This window comes from Dromiciops gliroides, chromosome 5 (genome assembly GCF_019393635.1).
Source record: "Dromiciops gliroides isolate mDroGli1 chromosome 5, mDroGli1.pri, whole genome shotgun sequence".
In the NCBI taxonomy this organism is placed as follows: Eukaryota; Metazoa; Chordata; class Mammalia; order Microbiotheria; family Microbiotheriidae; genus Dromiciops; species Dromiciops gliroides.
In genome coordinates, this window is record NC_057865.1 from 68382240 (window position 1) to 68395503 (window position 13264).

The following is a 13264-nucleotide window of genomic DNA, read 5'->3' on the forward strand; positions in this document are numbered from 1 at the left end:
CCACTGAGACTTCTCCACTTCCTCATCTCTCTCTCTCTCTGGTCCCCCCCTCCCCGAAAATTTTCAAGCTCCCCTCCCCACCCCCATTAGAGAAGAAAGCACTCTATCACTTGGTCCAGATAAATCTAGCATAAAGCATAGTGTGGACTTAAAAGGTCCTTAAACTACCTTTTATCCTGAGCCCTCTGGACTCCTGCTCACAATCAAGTTTGTAAAGGCATAAAATAAATGCAGAGGGTGACAAAGGAAACAAGGTTATCAGAAATTATTTTGTTTTTAAATTATGGACTCGACATTCGGAGCTTCTGGTTTAGTGGGTGAAGACAGAAGAAGGTAAAGGAAAGTAGATTGAAAAAACCTTAATCTACTTTTTCTGCATTTTGTAAGTGTTTTTGAATCTAGGGCTTTAACCGTTAGATATGTTTGGGAAATCATGGGTCAGCCCAGGATCTTGGAACCAGTTCCTTTTATGCAGTTGGTATGGGAAGGAGTAGGGAAATCCATATTAGATGGCTGGTGGGATGGAAGTAGCAACACTAAACATTATCAGTTTTATCACAGAACCTCTGCTTAAATAGGAAAGGCATCCCTTGGCAGTTTGTTGGTAAGTCAGTAAGTTCAGATCTGGCGTCAGATACTTGGCAACTCTGACCCTAGGGAAGTCATTTAACCTCTTCCTGCCTCAGTTTCCTCATCTCTAAAATGGGCATAAAGATAGGACCTACCTTCCAGGGTTGTTGTGAACACCAAGTGAGACAATAATTGCAAAGTGCTTAGCATAGGGCCTGGCACTTGGTAGGTGCTATATATATGGGAGCTATTGTACATCCATTTTTTAATCTGGAATTTTTTCTTTATCTTGGGGAGGGAAAGTCTTTAAAATATTAAATTTTAAAAATTAAAATATTTGAATTAAATTTAAAATATTAAATCTTTTTCTTTCATTCTGTATAAACTGCAGTTCCACTCTTTCTTTTGTAGTTGGTGGTATGCAAGAAACCATTCTCACTGTTACTGGAAAAACTGTGAAAGAAGTGATGAAGCTGGATGACTATGAGACCTTCTCCAAATTTTACCGCAGTGTGGATTCTTCTGTGCCTCTAGGAAGAGTGGAGCTGGATGAGGACTTTGATGCCATTTTTGATCCTTATGCACCCAAGTGAGTTTCATTCTCTCTGTCTCTTCTTCCCTTCCCTACATTCCTGCCCCCTCCACTCTTCCCCAGGATGAAAATGTCTAAATAGCCATATCCTAAGTTCATCTTCTAAGCAGAATAGGACCTCATCATAACACTGCTCTCCATCTCTTGGAGTATGATCGCACGGGCAAAACAAAACTACCTGCCATAAAGAAGCCTCACATACCCTAACTTAGGTCAGCCAGGAAGCTTAGTGTCACTCCTTGGCACCAGCAGACTGAAGGGGGTTCTCTCTGGTGTTATTCCCACCGTTGTGGGGTCTTTGTTGTGGTTTGTTTCCAGATTTGGGACAGGAAAATGTCTTCAGTAGATATATTGAATTCTATGATTGCATCAGTGATGGGAACTCCCAGTACAGAAATCCCCGCTGCCAATGGAGAGCAATGATTTGCCTGTAACTTAAAGCCTCATAGCCTGGCACATTGGGATTTTCTCAGTCACACAGTCAGTATGTGGCAGAGGCAGGGCATGAACCAGGGACTTCCTGACGCTAGCCCTTTATCCATGCAGCTACTCATCCTCTGTAGAAGAGGAAAAATTGGATTTCATGAAACCAGATCTAAAGCAAGTAACCTGAAAATGCTTAAAGAATGTTAATCCTTATCTAATTATGAGCTAGAATCTTCTAGTTCTAGATCTAAAATAAATCTCAAGGCTATCAGAACCTAGACCCCTGACCACAAGAAGTAATATAATTCTGATGGAAGATAGAAGGTTATTTGTCTCAGCTTGTTCAACAATAACATGGAGGCTTCATGAAGTCACATTTTCCATTTCACCATGTCTTGAGATGGACAGGGATGGACTATTACTGTTGAGTAATAGTCAAATTGTAGGAATTATAAAAGAATGGCAGGAAGTTAAAGGGTGGAAACACCACCACTCTAGAGCCAGTAACCCTCAACAGAATGGAGGTCAATGGTAGTTTGCATCCAACATAGCTCAATTTCCTTTGCTTCATAGGCTGACTTCTTCTGTAGCAGAACACAAACGTGCTGTTAGACCTATGCGCAGAGTTCAGTCTTCAAGAAATCCCTTGAAAATGCTGGCAGCAAGAGAAGACATCCTTCAAGAATATACTGAACAGAGATTAAATGTTGCTTTCATGGAGTCAAAGCGGATGAAAGTTGAAAAAAGTAACTACCTGATTGTCATTGTTTAATTCAATTCAACAAACTTTCATTAAATACCTACTATTTGTAAGGCACTCTGCTAGATATTGGGGTTACTTACAGAGGTGGGGGAAATGATACAGTCCATATATATACCTTATGATCTAATTGGAAGAGTTATGGCAGGTACAAAAATCCATGTGGTACAAGGTAAAATGTGAGAGGAATAAAAGATGGCCAGACAAAGTGAAATGAGAAATCCAAGGCTGAAGAGAGCCTTTTGCCCTGGGGTAAGAGGGGGGGGGCTTTATCAAGGAGGTGGTTGACTGAGTGGGACTTTGATTAAAGGGAGGGATTTCAACAGCTAGAGTCTTTTCAAAGTATACTTGGTGGAAAGAAAGCAGGATTGAAGTTAAGTGTTGTTTTGGGGTTGGGTTTTTTGTTGTTGTTGTTTTGGCTTGTTTCGGTTTTGGTGTTTTTGAGGTTTTTTGGTGTGTGTGGTTTTGTTTTTTTTTTTGCGGGGCAATGAGGGTTCAGTGACTTGCCCAAGGTCACATAGCTAGTGTCAAGTGTCTGAGGTTGGATTTGAACTCAGGTCCTCCTGAATCCAAGGCCAGTGCTTTATCCACTGCACCACCCAGCTGACCCTGAAGTTAAGTATTAAAGTACCCAGGAACTAGTACAATTTGGCCATAATATAAAATAGGTGGAGAAAGGGAAGTCGTAGGAAAGAATCCTGGGCAGGTAGGTTGGAACTAAGTAGTGGGGGGCCCTGAATATCCTAGTCAGGAATAGACAATGAGGAGTCAAAGGTTTTTCAATAGAGTGATCATGATGGTGTGTTAGGAAGACAACTTTGGCCATAGTACAGAACGTAGACCTGGAGATAAGATTGACTGGAGACAAGGAGAGACCAGTGAGGAGCCTTTTAGGATATTGTAAATGAGAAAAGGTTGAGGTCTGAACTAAGATGGTTGCAGTGTGACCAGAGAGGAAGGACAGAACAGAAAAGCCAAAAGTGGAGGGAAGAGCCAGAAAAATGTAAGGGAAGAAGGCCAGAATGAATCTTCTGCTTCTTTTTGATAAACAGGTTATTGTCATCACCTCGGTTCTTAGGTAAATGGAGTAGAAGGGTGATGTGGGTTCTCTACTCCCATATAGAATACACTTGTCATATATATGCATACATATGTAATAATGGGTCAGGAGTTAGTTATACAGAGCCTTTTGTTAGCATTGCTGTGATTAATATTAAAAGGAGTTTGCATTCCATATGTGCATGTTAACTGGTAATAGGGCAAGGATGAAACCAGTATAAACTCACCAAGGGGGCAGTGGACAGGGCCAACCTGGAACTTAGTTTGACACAGAAAATCACAAAGTATACTGTTTGGAGAGGTGTTTGCGTGTATCGGAAGGTGTTTATATTTTGGTCATTTAACCTTATTTTAGCTCTGTGAAGCCTAATGATAATTCATCACCTGATCTTTTTGTGGGGCAATGAGGGTTAAGTGACTTGCCCAGGGTCACACAGCTAGTAAGTGTCAAGTGTCTGAAGCTGGCTTTGAACTCAGGTCCTCCTGAATCCAGGGCCACTGCTTTATCCACTTTATCCACTGTGCCACCTAGCTGCCCCTACCCCATAGATAAGGGGAGATGAGCTCCTTCTTGAAGTTTAGCTAGGTGGAGACCAGGCCAGGGTGGGATGAGAGGGTGGGGGCCCAGCATTCCGGGTGGAGAGAATGAGGTGACCACATCCTGCTACTCCCGTGTTCTCAATGTCATGTGTATTTTTCTGAAGCTCACCCACCTGATTTTATGAAGCTTTTCACAGAAGTAAATTGTTAGGTGAAAGAGCTGAGATTTCTCTTTAAACTGCATAGAAAGCCAATTTCAAAACTGCTTGTGCTATGGATTGTTTGCCAAGTAGTACTATATTCCCTCAATTTTAGACACGAATCCCAGGGAAGTGTTTTTCTGAATTACACATCGGAAAAGTCATTCTCTCTAATGCTGAGTTGGGAAATCAAGGCGTTCTTGGCACCCACTATGCTCTTTAAAAAAAAAAAAAGATTAAAATAAGCCCTTGCTTTGTGATAGCTGGCATGTGAATGTGCTGTTCTCCACTACAAAACTCAGCATCTTATAAATTGAAATTTGGGGCCTGATAATAAAGAACCTCAAGAGGTAAATCAGACTTATCCTTTTGCCTCTAGGAAAGAGCACAAGTAAACTGTCCCATACAAAGTGTTTTTCTTTCCTATTAAAAAAGCCTTCCAGTGGAAAAGATTCAACAGCTTTCCTTTAGAAATGTTGTTCCAGCATCTAAAAGCCATTAGCAATGGTTATGACAGCTTTCAGGGGAATTGGAGCAAATTCATTTTAGCCCCTCTCCACTTTCTGTTGTAGTGATTGGCCAATAATGTCACTCAGTTTTGGCTGTACAAGGTGTTGTGCTTGTCAACCAACACTCTGTGCTTTCATAACTTTATTTAGTTTTTAACTTAATAGTCGAACATCAGGATGGAGAAGAGCCCATCAGATGGAGATGGAGATGGTGGCTCTTCAGAAACAGCACTCAAAGAAAAAGGCAGCAGCTTAAATGGGAACCATTTCTAAATGTTGACTTGATTTCAAAATGTAAATGGCCCTGCCCTGTCCATACCTACCCACCCCCAACCGTGCTTCACTTTATGTTTTGTAATGTTCTATCTTCAGTGTCTGCCAACTCGAATTTCTCCGAAGTTGCCCTCGCTGGTTTAGCCAGTAAAGAAAATTTCAGCAGTGTCAATCTACGGAGCGTCAACCTGACAGAACAAAACTCCAATAACAGTGCTGTGCCTTACAAAAAACTGATGTTGCTACAAATTAAAGGTACGTGGGCCTTGTTGTCTAAGGTGAGCATGGAAGGATAATGTGTGGCATTACAAGTTTTTGCCTACCCTCAGGAAGTTACCTGGCATCTGCAACAAAGCAGGAGCTGTCATCCAGGTCAGCAAGTATTGATTGAACTTCCATGGAGACATAGTTATTGACCTAGCTGGATCCCTAGTCCCGTATCTGGAGAAAGGCACGGCGTGAGGTGGGGGGGGGGGGGGACAGGAAGTATGTGTCATTATGGTAAAATGGTGGAATAGGGAAAGGAAAAGCTAAAAAGTTCTATCAAAAGGAAAGGAAAGGTTGGAAGTCCCCATAGAATCTAAGGAGAGTACCTTGGGAGTATTTCTTTCAGAAGGATTGAAATCCCTTGAAGCCTTGTTAAGTAGGGAAATAATGGAAGAAAATCATCTCTATTGGAGAATCTCATAGCAAGCCTTAAAGAGCTGTTTGTCCAATCCCTCTCACAGATCTCAGTCTGGTTTTTTCAGGTGACAGTAGAGAAATAATAAGATGCTGGTAATAATACCTAGCATTTCTATAATACTTGAAGGTTTGCAAAGGGGTTTAGAGGGGTTATCTCATTAAGCCTGTGGGGGGTGCTGTGGATGGAGTGCCTCACTTGGAGTCTGAATCATGCCCAACATTCTTACTAGCTATGTGACCCTGGGAAAGTCACCTTTCAATCTAAGTTTCCTCATCCATAATGAGGATGAGACTATCCTCTACCTCCCAGGGTATATGAGGATCAAATGAGATCACATATGGGAAGTGGTTTGCAGGCCTTAAAGTGGGATAAAAATGTTAGCTATTGTCACTGCCATTGACATCATCATTATTTGTTCCTCAGAACAATCCTGTGAGGTAGGTGCTAGTATTAATCCCATCTTATACATGAGGAAACATAGATGGAAAGAAGTTTAGCAACTTGCCGGGGTCAAACCTGAATATATCTTTCAAGTATCAGAATTCAAATTCAGATCTCCATGGCTCAAAGTCCAGGACTCTCTGCGCTATGACACTGAGCCATCTGCCATCATCTGTAAACCACAAAGCATAAAATTTTAGCTAATGGAAAGAGGTAAATAGCTAGCGAGATAAAGTCTTTATTAAGCATGTATGAGAGAGCACATTTATGCTCTGTTGTTTTGGGTTCTGTTTTTTCCCAATTACCATCACCTTGGTTTACCTAAATGATTTCCTCCATGACAGGTGACAGCTCTCAGTGGGGGCCTTTTGTTCTTGAGTTCATGCTCCTAAAACCATTTTGGCTTAATCTTTGCCATTTTTATTAAGATTTGATCTTCTTTTTTTCCTTAATTTAACAAACATTTATTTAAAACCTATTGCATACAAGAGACTTGGGGTAAGATGAAAAATCTCATAGTCCTTGCTCTTGTGATTGTTAAGTAATAAGAGGGATAAGAAATGTACACACAGATACTAGATTCAGTTACTCACATAACTATGATTCAAGGCAAAGTACAAAAGAGAAGTTCAAGGTGCTTCCAGAAATTTGAGAAGGGAGCAGTTCCATTCAGCTGGGTCAAGGGGCAGGCACTACCAGTATTCGGGAGGTGAGGTTCAAAATGACCTTCCTACAGAAGTCAGTGCTTTGTTAAGCAGTTCCACAGTCGAGGAGAAGGGTCACTTTTGAGCAGGAGTTTGTGGGATCCTATGTACAATGAATCCCTGGTGCCTCCTTGGGTCCTTCCCCCACAGACCAGCCTCCTTAACTGCTGACAGCATATGCTGAATCATTCCTAGAAGAGTGGACACCTTTGTCCTTGTTTTCTTGAGGGAGAGGTAGTGATGTAGGGGGCAACTAAAGGAACTGCAGAAGAAAGGAAGCGAAAAGCATGCCAGAGAAGACAGAGGCATTCTCTGCCAAGCTGGCACCTCCATTGAAGATGGTGCTATCCCGTGAACGATGTTCTTGTCCATATTCCAGAGGAAAAATGCTGCTTCATAAAAGCGAGCCTGTGATAGAGTAGGCGCAGGTATCACTGCAGTCTCACCATGCTGCTATTTTTTCTTTTGTTTTTGTTTTTGTTTTTTGCAGGGCAATGAGGGTTAAGCAATTTTCCCAGGGTCACACAGCTAGTAAATGTCAAATGTCTGAGGCTGGATTTGAACTCAGGTACTCCTGAATCCAGGGCCGGTGCTTTATCCACTGTGCCACCTTGCTGCCCCCATGCTGCCGTTTTAATGCAATCATGTTTCCAGTCCTTCAGTGCGGGTGGGGAGAGGCAATGACTAATGGGAAATAAAAAGACTAGGGATGTTTATAATCAGGAATACTTTCATCAAAAGATGTCATTTAGGGGGCAGCTAGGTGGTGCAGTGGATAGAGCACCTGCCTTGGAGTCAGGAGTACCTGAGTTCAAATCTGGCTCAGACACTTAACACTTACTAGTTGTGTGACCCTGGGCAAGTCACTTAACCCCAATTGCCTCACTTAAAAAAAAAAAAAAGATGTCATGTAAGAGAATGTTGCTTTATGAGGGCACAGTGAACTTTTATTTCATGTTTAGGAAGAAGAAATGTGCAGACGAGGCTAGTGGAGCCGCGGGCCTCCTCACTCAATGGTGGTGATTGCTTTCTCCTGTTAACTCCCCAGTACTGCTTCCTGTGGGTAGGAGAGTTTGCAAATGTCATCGAGAAAGCTAAGGTTAGTATGCTAACAAAGCATCTCTTTTTTATAGGTAGAATTGTCTGGCCCTTGTTGGACTATTGGAGTGCTTCCAGGATACAGAGTGGCCCATTAAGTCAGCAAAGGCCAGATCAATTCTATTTCCCTGAATCCTTTCCATGAAGCACGAAAGCTGGAATGCTATAAGATAAATAGGATATCCTCAGAAAAATGTTCCACATTCATGCCAAAAGGTGGAATTCTGAATTGCAGGGTTTCCCCTTTACTCCAGTGTAAAAGAGAAATACGCATGCCTATCAATCCAAAGAATTGGGACACCTGGTACTTTCCCCTCGTTTTTGTTGTTTTTAGTGAAAATAGCTTTAAATGACCAACATTCTTAGGGCCTCTCTGCTCTCAAGATTGCCCTTTCACACGCTCGCCTTTGGTCTGATCTCAGTGTGTACAATTACCCATAGGAATGACCTATTCTATCAGGATAATTATGTTAATCTCTTAGGCATCAGAGCTTGCAACTCTAATTCAAACGAGGAGAGAACTCGGCTGTAGAGCTACTTATATTCAGACCATCGAAGAAGGAATAAATACGCATACTCATGCAGCAAAAGACTTCTGGAAACTCCTGGGTGGCCAGACAAGTTACCAATGTAAGTGTTAATTCTATTTTAGACTATAACCAGACTGGAATCCCTTCTCTCCTCCTCCCCCTTCTGCCACCCAGTAATCCTCCCAAACTTCTCTTTGAAACAAACTCTTATGTGAAATTCACCATTCAATGATGTGTTCTTCTCCTAAAGCTGCCGGAAATCCAGAAGAAGATGAATTGTATGAAACCGCCATCACAGAGACTAATTGTGTTTATCGCTTAGTAGAAGATAAACTTGTTCCTGATGACTACTACTGGGGCAAAATACCAAAGTGTTCCCTTCTGCAGCCAAGAGAGGTACAGGAAGTAGCATTGGGCTGTCTTGTATAAGCAATATTGGCAGGTCATAAAATGATGTTTAAACTTCTTAAACAATTATTTCCCTCTGGATTCTAACAACCATTCCCCATTAACCCAATGCAGAGGAAACCAAGAATAATATTTTACAGAGAAGTAGATCAGTAGCAGTTTTACTTTTCCAATTCAGCCAAGACTTAATTATTTGTCAGCTTAACCCCTTGGTTTGGCAATTAACATCAGTCTTATATAATATTTTTCTAAAGTATATTCAATAGAAAACTGTAGGAAATATGTATGATGTGCACACATACATACACATCCAAAATATGTGTATATACTTTTGTTGGGAGTTAGCAGCTACATTGGTGATTTCATCCATTTAGGAAACACTATTGAAACAGTGTCCGCTGGTACAGGTGACATGGTAGGTAGAACGTTGTACTTGGAATCAGGAAAACCTGAGTTTGAGTCCTGTGTGACCCTGGGCAAATTACTTAACCTCTCTCTGCTTTAGTTTCCTTGACTATAGGGTGATGATAATGACAGTAACTAGGTCATATGGCTGTTAAGAGGATTAACATGTGAGATAACATATGGAATGCCCTTTATAAACCTTCAGGTACAACTATTTGTAACTTATAGTCATACTGTTGCCTGGGACAACAGATTAAATGATCTTTCCAGGCTCATACAGCTAATATGTATCAGAGGCACATGTTGATCAAGTTCTTCCTGACTTTAGGGCCAACTTGCAGTGTACTATGACATACTGCCTCTCCTGTTTATACATATAATATACATACATATATTTATATGTCTATACATATATATGTATATGTGCATGAATGTGTGTGTGTGTGTGCACACACAATTTCTAACACGACCAGTTGATTTGTCAACTTTCTTCTCTATATCTATTAGGTATGTGCCTAGCTCTATGTAAGACTAGCCAGTATGTGCAAAAACTATATAGAATATACAGTCTCTGCCTTCAAGAAGCTTAAATATACTGAGGGGATACAAATGTGAGATAAGTTAGAGCTAAAGAACAAGACAAGGCAATATTTAGTATGGGGAGGATGTAGTAAGTTCCCAATTAATGCAAATAATGAATCTTGTGAAGTGGTCACATTATTCAGACTCACTGCATATTTCCACTGGGCCAGAATGAATGACCATATTTTACATAATTATGATTTCAAATAGTACAAATCAGAATACCTGCAGCCACTTTGTGGGATTCGTTATTCACACTAATTGGGACCTGACTCCACAGATAACTTTAGGAGTTAGAGAATGGAATACTCAATATGACTAAAAGTAGTCAGGGATAGTGACCAAGAGGGACATGTAGCTTGAACAAGCTATCAGAAGAAGGAGAAATTTTGGATTGTTGAAGATTAAAGAAGGGTATATAGTGTCAGAAGGGAAGGAATCGAATGATCCCATAGAACAGAGATGTCAATTAACATGTTATTTCCATCATTTTTTTGCTCACTTATACATTATTCATTTATCAAACTCATGTTTCTACTAAATACAAAGATAAATTAAGACCTAATCCCTATTCTCAAGCTTCTATCTAGTCGGGGGGAAAAAGAATATACAAATAACTGATGCAGTGTAGAATATATAAGTCCCCATCAACATGATACAATCAAGTGAAGTCAAATAGGAGCTGAGGAACCCAGTTTGAGGAAAGGGAGGATGATTTGTAAATGTGGGAGGAGCTGGTAAAGGGGTGAGCCAGGAGCAAACAGAGGGTCCTCCCTCCAAGAGGAGGGAAAAGAAGATAAGCTTAGCCTCACAACAGCAGCTCCCAATAGTTAATGGTTTTGTGTAGCCTGTTCGACTACACTATGTCTCACCATACAATAAAAATGACTGCTTAAGCTCTGAATGAGTAAGTCTTCTGAAGAGGTCAACAGAATCTTTTGTTTCATTTTCACAGGTCTTAGTGTTTGATTTTGGCAGTGAAGTTTATGTATGGCATGGAAAGGAAGTCACATTAGCACAGAGAAAAATAGCTTTCCAATTGGCAAAGCACTTGTGGAATGGAACCTTCGACTATGCCAATTGTGACATAAATCCCTTAGACCCTGGAGAGTGCAATCCTCGTATACCCAGGTACTGGGGTAGCATGGTGACTTGGCTATAAGAGTGGGCTCCATTTTTCTGCATCAGTCTCTTTTCACAATTGGTCATGAGGTGGTATGCAAATCACAGCCTGATCGCTATGTGACAGCATTGTCTTGAGGTTTTAAAAACTTAACACCATTTTCAGGCAATAATTTCTCTTTGTTTTCTGGAAGATGTGTAATGATCTCTTTTCAGTTTGTTGCAATGAACCAGCATTTCCCACCAGCAGCTTTCCAGCTGTCAAAGAAGGCCAGGGAATAGTACTGGCTAAATGCATCTGATAAGAAAATGTTCCAGCACCTGGGATTCAGTGACTGTGACTTGTTGATCTGAAATACAGGCAACCTAAATCAAGATTCACTCTAATTCTTTTTTAAGAAATCTTTACTGATATCTTTTTTGTAGCTGATATGATCACCTATATTTTCCAATGTAGCCCCTATTCCCCCTTTCAGAGAGCCATCCCTGATAACAGAATAAAAAGGAAAGGAGAGAGGGAAGAGTTGAGTAATACTCACTCTACCTTCAAAATTAGAGAGTCTGGCTTGCTCTGATACTTAAGACTCAATGTAACAAGCTGACCTGTTGGCCATGAGTTAAGCAACAGCTTTTATGGTAGTAACGTTTTCTTGTCTAGGTGAGCACTGGACATTAGAAGGCCATTCAGGCTTGTCAGTTTGCCCCCCTGCTGCAGTTGCAGAACGTTCGGTTTAGTGAGCAGGGAGATTCCTAAAACATTGCAGCTGTCTTTGCCTGATTCTTGTCATGAAATGCACTGTCGGTCAGTTATTACCCCATCCTACTAGAAACTCTCCTAGGTAACCCTAACTCCTAAACTAACCCTAACTTTGCTTCATAGGAACCTTAGCCTATACACATGACTCCCACCCCACTTTGAGCCTTTTGCCTTGTGTTTGACAATATGATCTCCATTTTTGCCATGTAAACCAACAAGAGGCTTCTAGGAACCCCATTCTTAGCCTAGTCTCCTGACTCCTCTTAACCTTATTTTGCCATTGTGTTGCATGCCTTGCGTTGGCTTCATCACTAGACCTCTTGGGGCCGCTGTCAGAGAAGAAGATGGGGCTAAGTAGTCAGTCATCTCTTCAGATCACTGCCAGCCTCCATTTCCATAGGTGGTCATTTCAGGGAGGTCCACAGGGCAGTTTTTTTCATCACAGTATATTTCTCACCATTCTATTTTTGCTGCTTAGTTTTGTGGTATCATCCCAACAGCAGGATGGTAAATTGTGCCAGATATGCTGCTCTCCAATGCCCATTGCTGTGATCCATGGATAACATTGAAAGCTAATTTAAATGTACTGGCTATGATTTTTTCCCCAAGATTAAAATTTGGATTAAAAAAAAATGGGGTTTATGTATCCCAAAGTGATGAATAATCAAAGCTATGGGGAAAAGTCATTTAGAGTATTAAAGAAGTTATCTATTATTTAAAATCTGGGGCAGTGGACTCAGGGACCACACTGATGAAATCCAAAATCTTTTAGAAGGATTGAGACATGACAAGGGGCACAGTGTTTTACCAAAACCAGAGACGTGGGACTTTGAAGTATTAGAAATATCCATAATTGACTTTCTAATTCCTTAAAGCCAGGTCATTGACTGTGCCATGAAAATCACCTAGTGCGCACATTATTTCAGTCCTTTCTCTACCTTCTGGCTCTAACGTGGGAAACAGTCAGGCTGAGAAAATAACTACTTTCGAGAGAGCTTTAGTGCTTATTTTCCCAGCCTGACTCTTTCCCATGTTAGGGCAAGAAGGCAAAGAAAGACAAATTCTTAACTGCAAAGAAAGTTGCAAATGCTCCAAGTTCACATTCATCTTGCTTTTTCCCTCAGTTTTGCTCTCTCTTCCTGTTGTCTCAAATTGCCTCTCTTGTGGCCTTTGAAATTAATATTTTAATCCTTAAAAGTCCCCTTTGTAAAATATGAAACTAGACTGCATTAGGGCTGCAAGGAAAGACCTCAAAGCCTGAGTACACTGGGGGCTTACTAAAACACAATACAGTAGAAAATGGAATTGGTTATAAATTGGATCTATTTTTAGGTTTCAACCAAAGGGACCCCTTCCTGGAAGTACCAGAGAAATCTGCCTTCCACGTGGTCACCATTTATTCTCTAAAAACTCAGAAGTTCAACATTGTAGCTGAGCTCCAGTGTCATAGTAGCAAATGCCTATTTTGTAGAATAGGGTCTTGAAAAAATGCCCTTAAAATGTACTTGTATGTGAATGTTGCGGCTCTTATTATCCAAATGTAGGCTTATTGGTATGGGGACTTCTTTAATTTGTATTAAAAATACATATTAGCGTATTCTGT

The 13264-nt window shown here is 40.8% G+C and overlaps 1 protein-coding gene across 17 annotated transcripts in view; it reads left to right on the forward strand.

Annotated features, from left to right (window-relative positions):
• The window catches only part of SVIL (supervillin), a 119835-nt gene that overhangs the window by 81523 nt on the left and 25048 nt on the right, over window positions 1-13264 (forward strand). For all 17 annotated transcript variants that reach the window (XM_043967248.1, XM_043967237.1, XM_043967240.1 and 14 more), the window contains 7 exons: window positions 982-1159; window positions 2162-2334; window positions 5029-5184; window positions 7722-7858; window positions 8340-8487; window positions 8638-8783; window positions 10738-10913. In XM_043967248.1, the coding sequence (XP_043823183.1) occupies window positions 982-1159; window positions 2162-2334; window positions 5029-5184; window positions 7722-7858; window positions 8340-8487; window positions 8638-8783; window positions 10738-10913 (1114 nt within the window). The remainder of the gene's footprint in view (window positions 1-981; window positions 1160-2161; window positions 2335-5028; window positions 5185-7721; window positions 7859-8339; window positions 8488-8637; window positions 8784-10737; window positions 10914-13264) is intronic.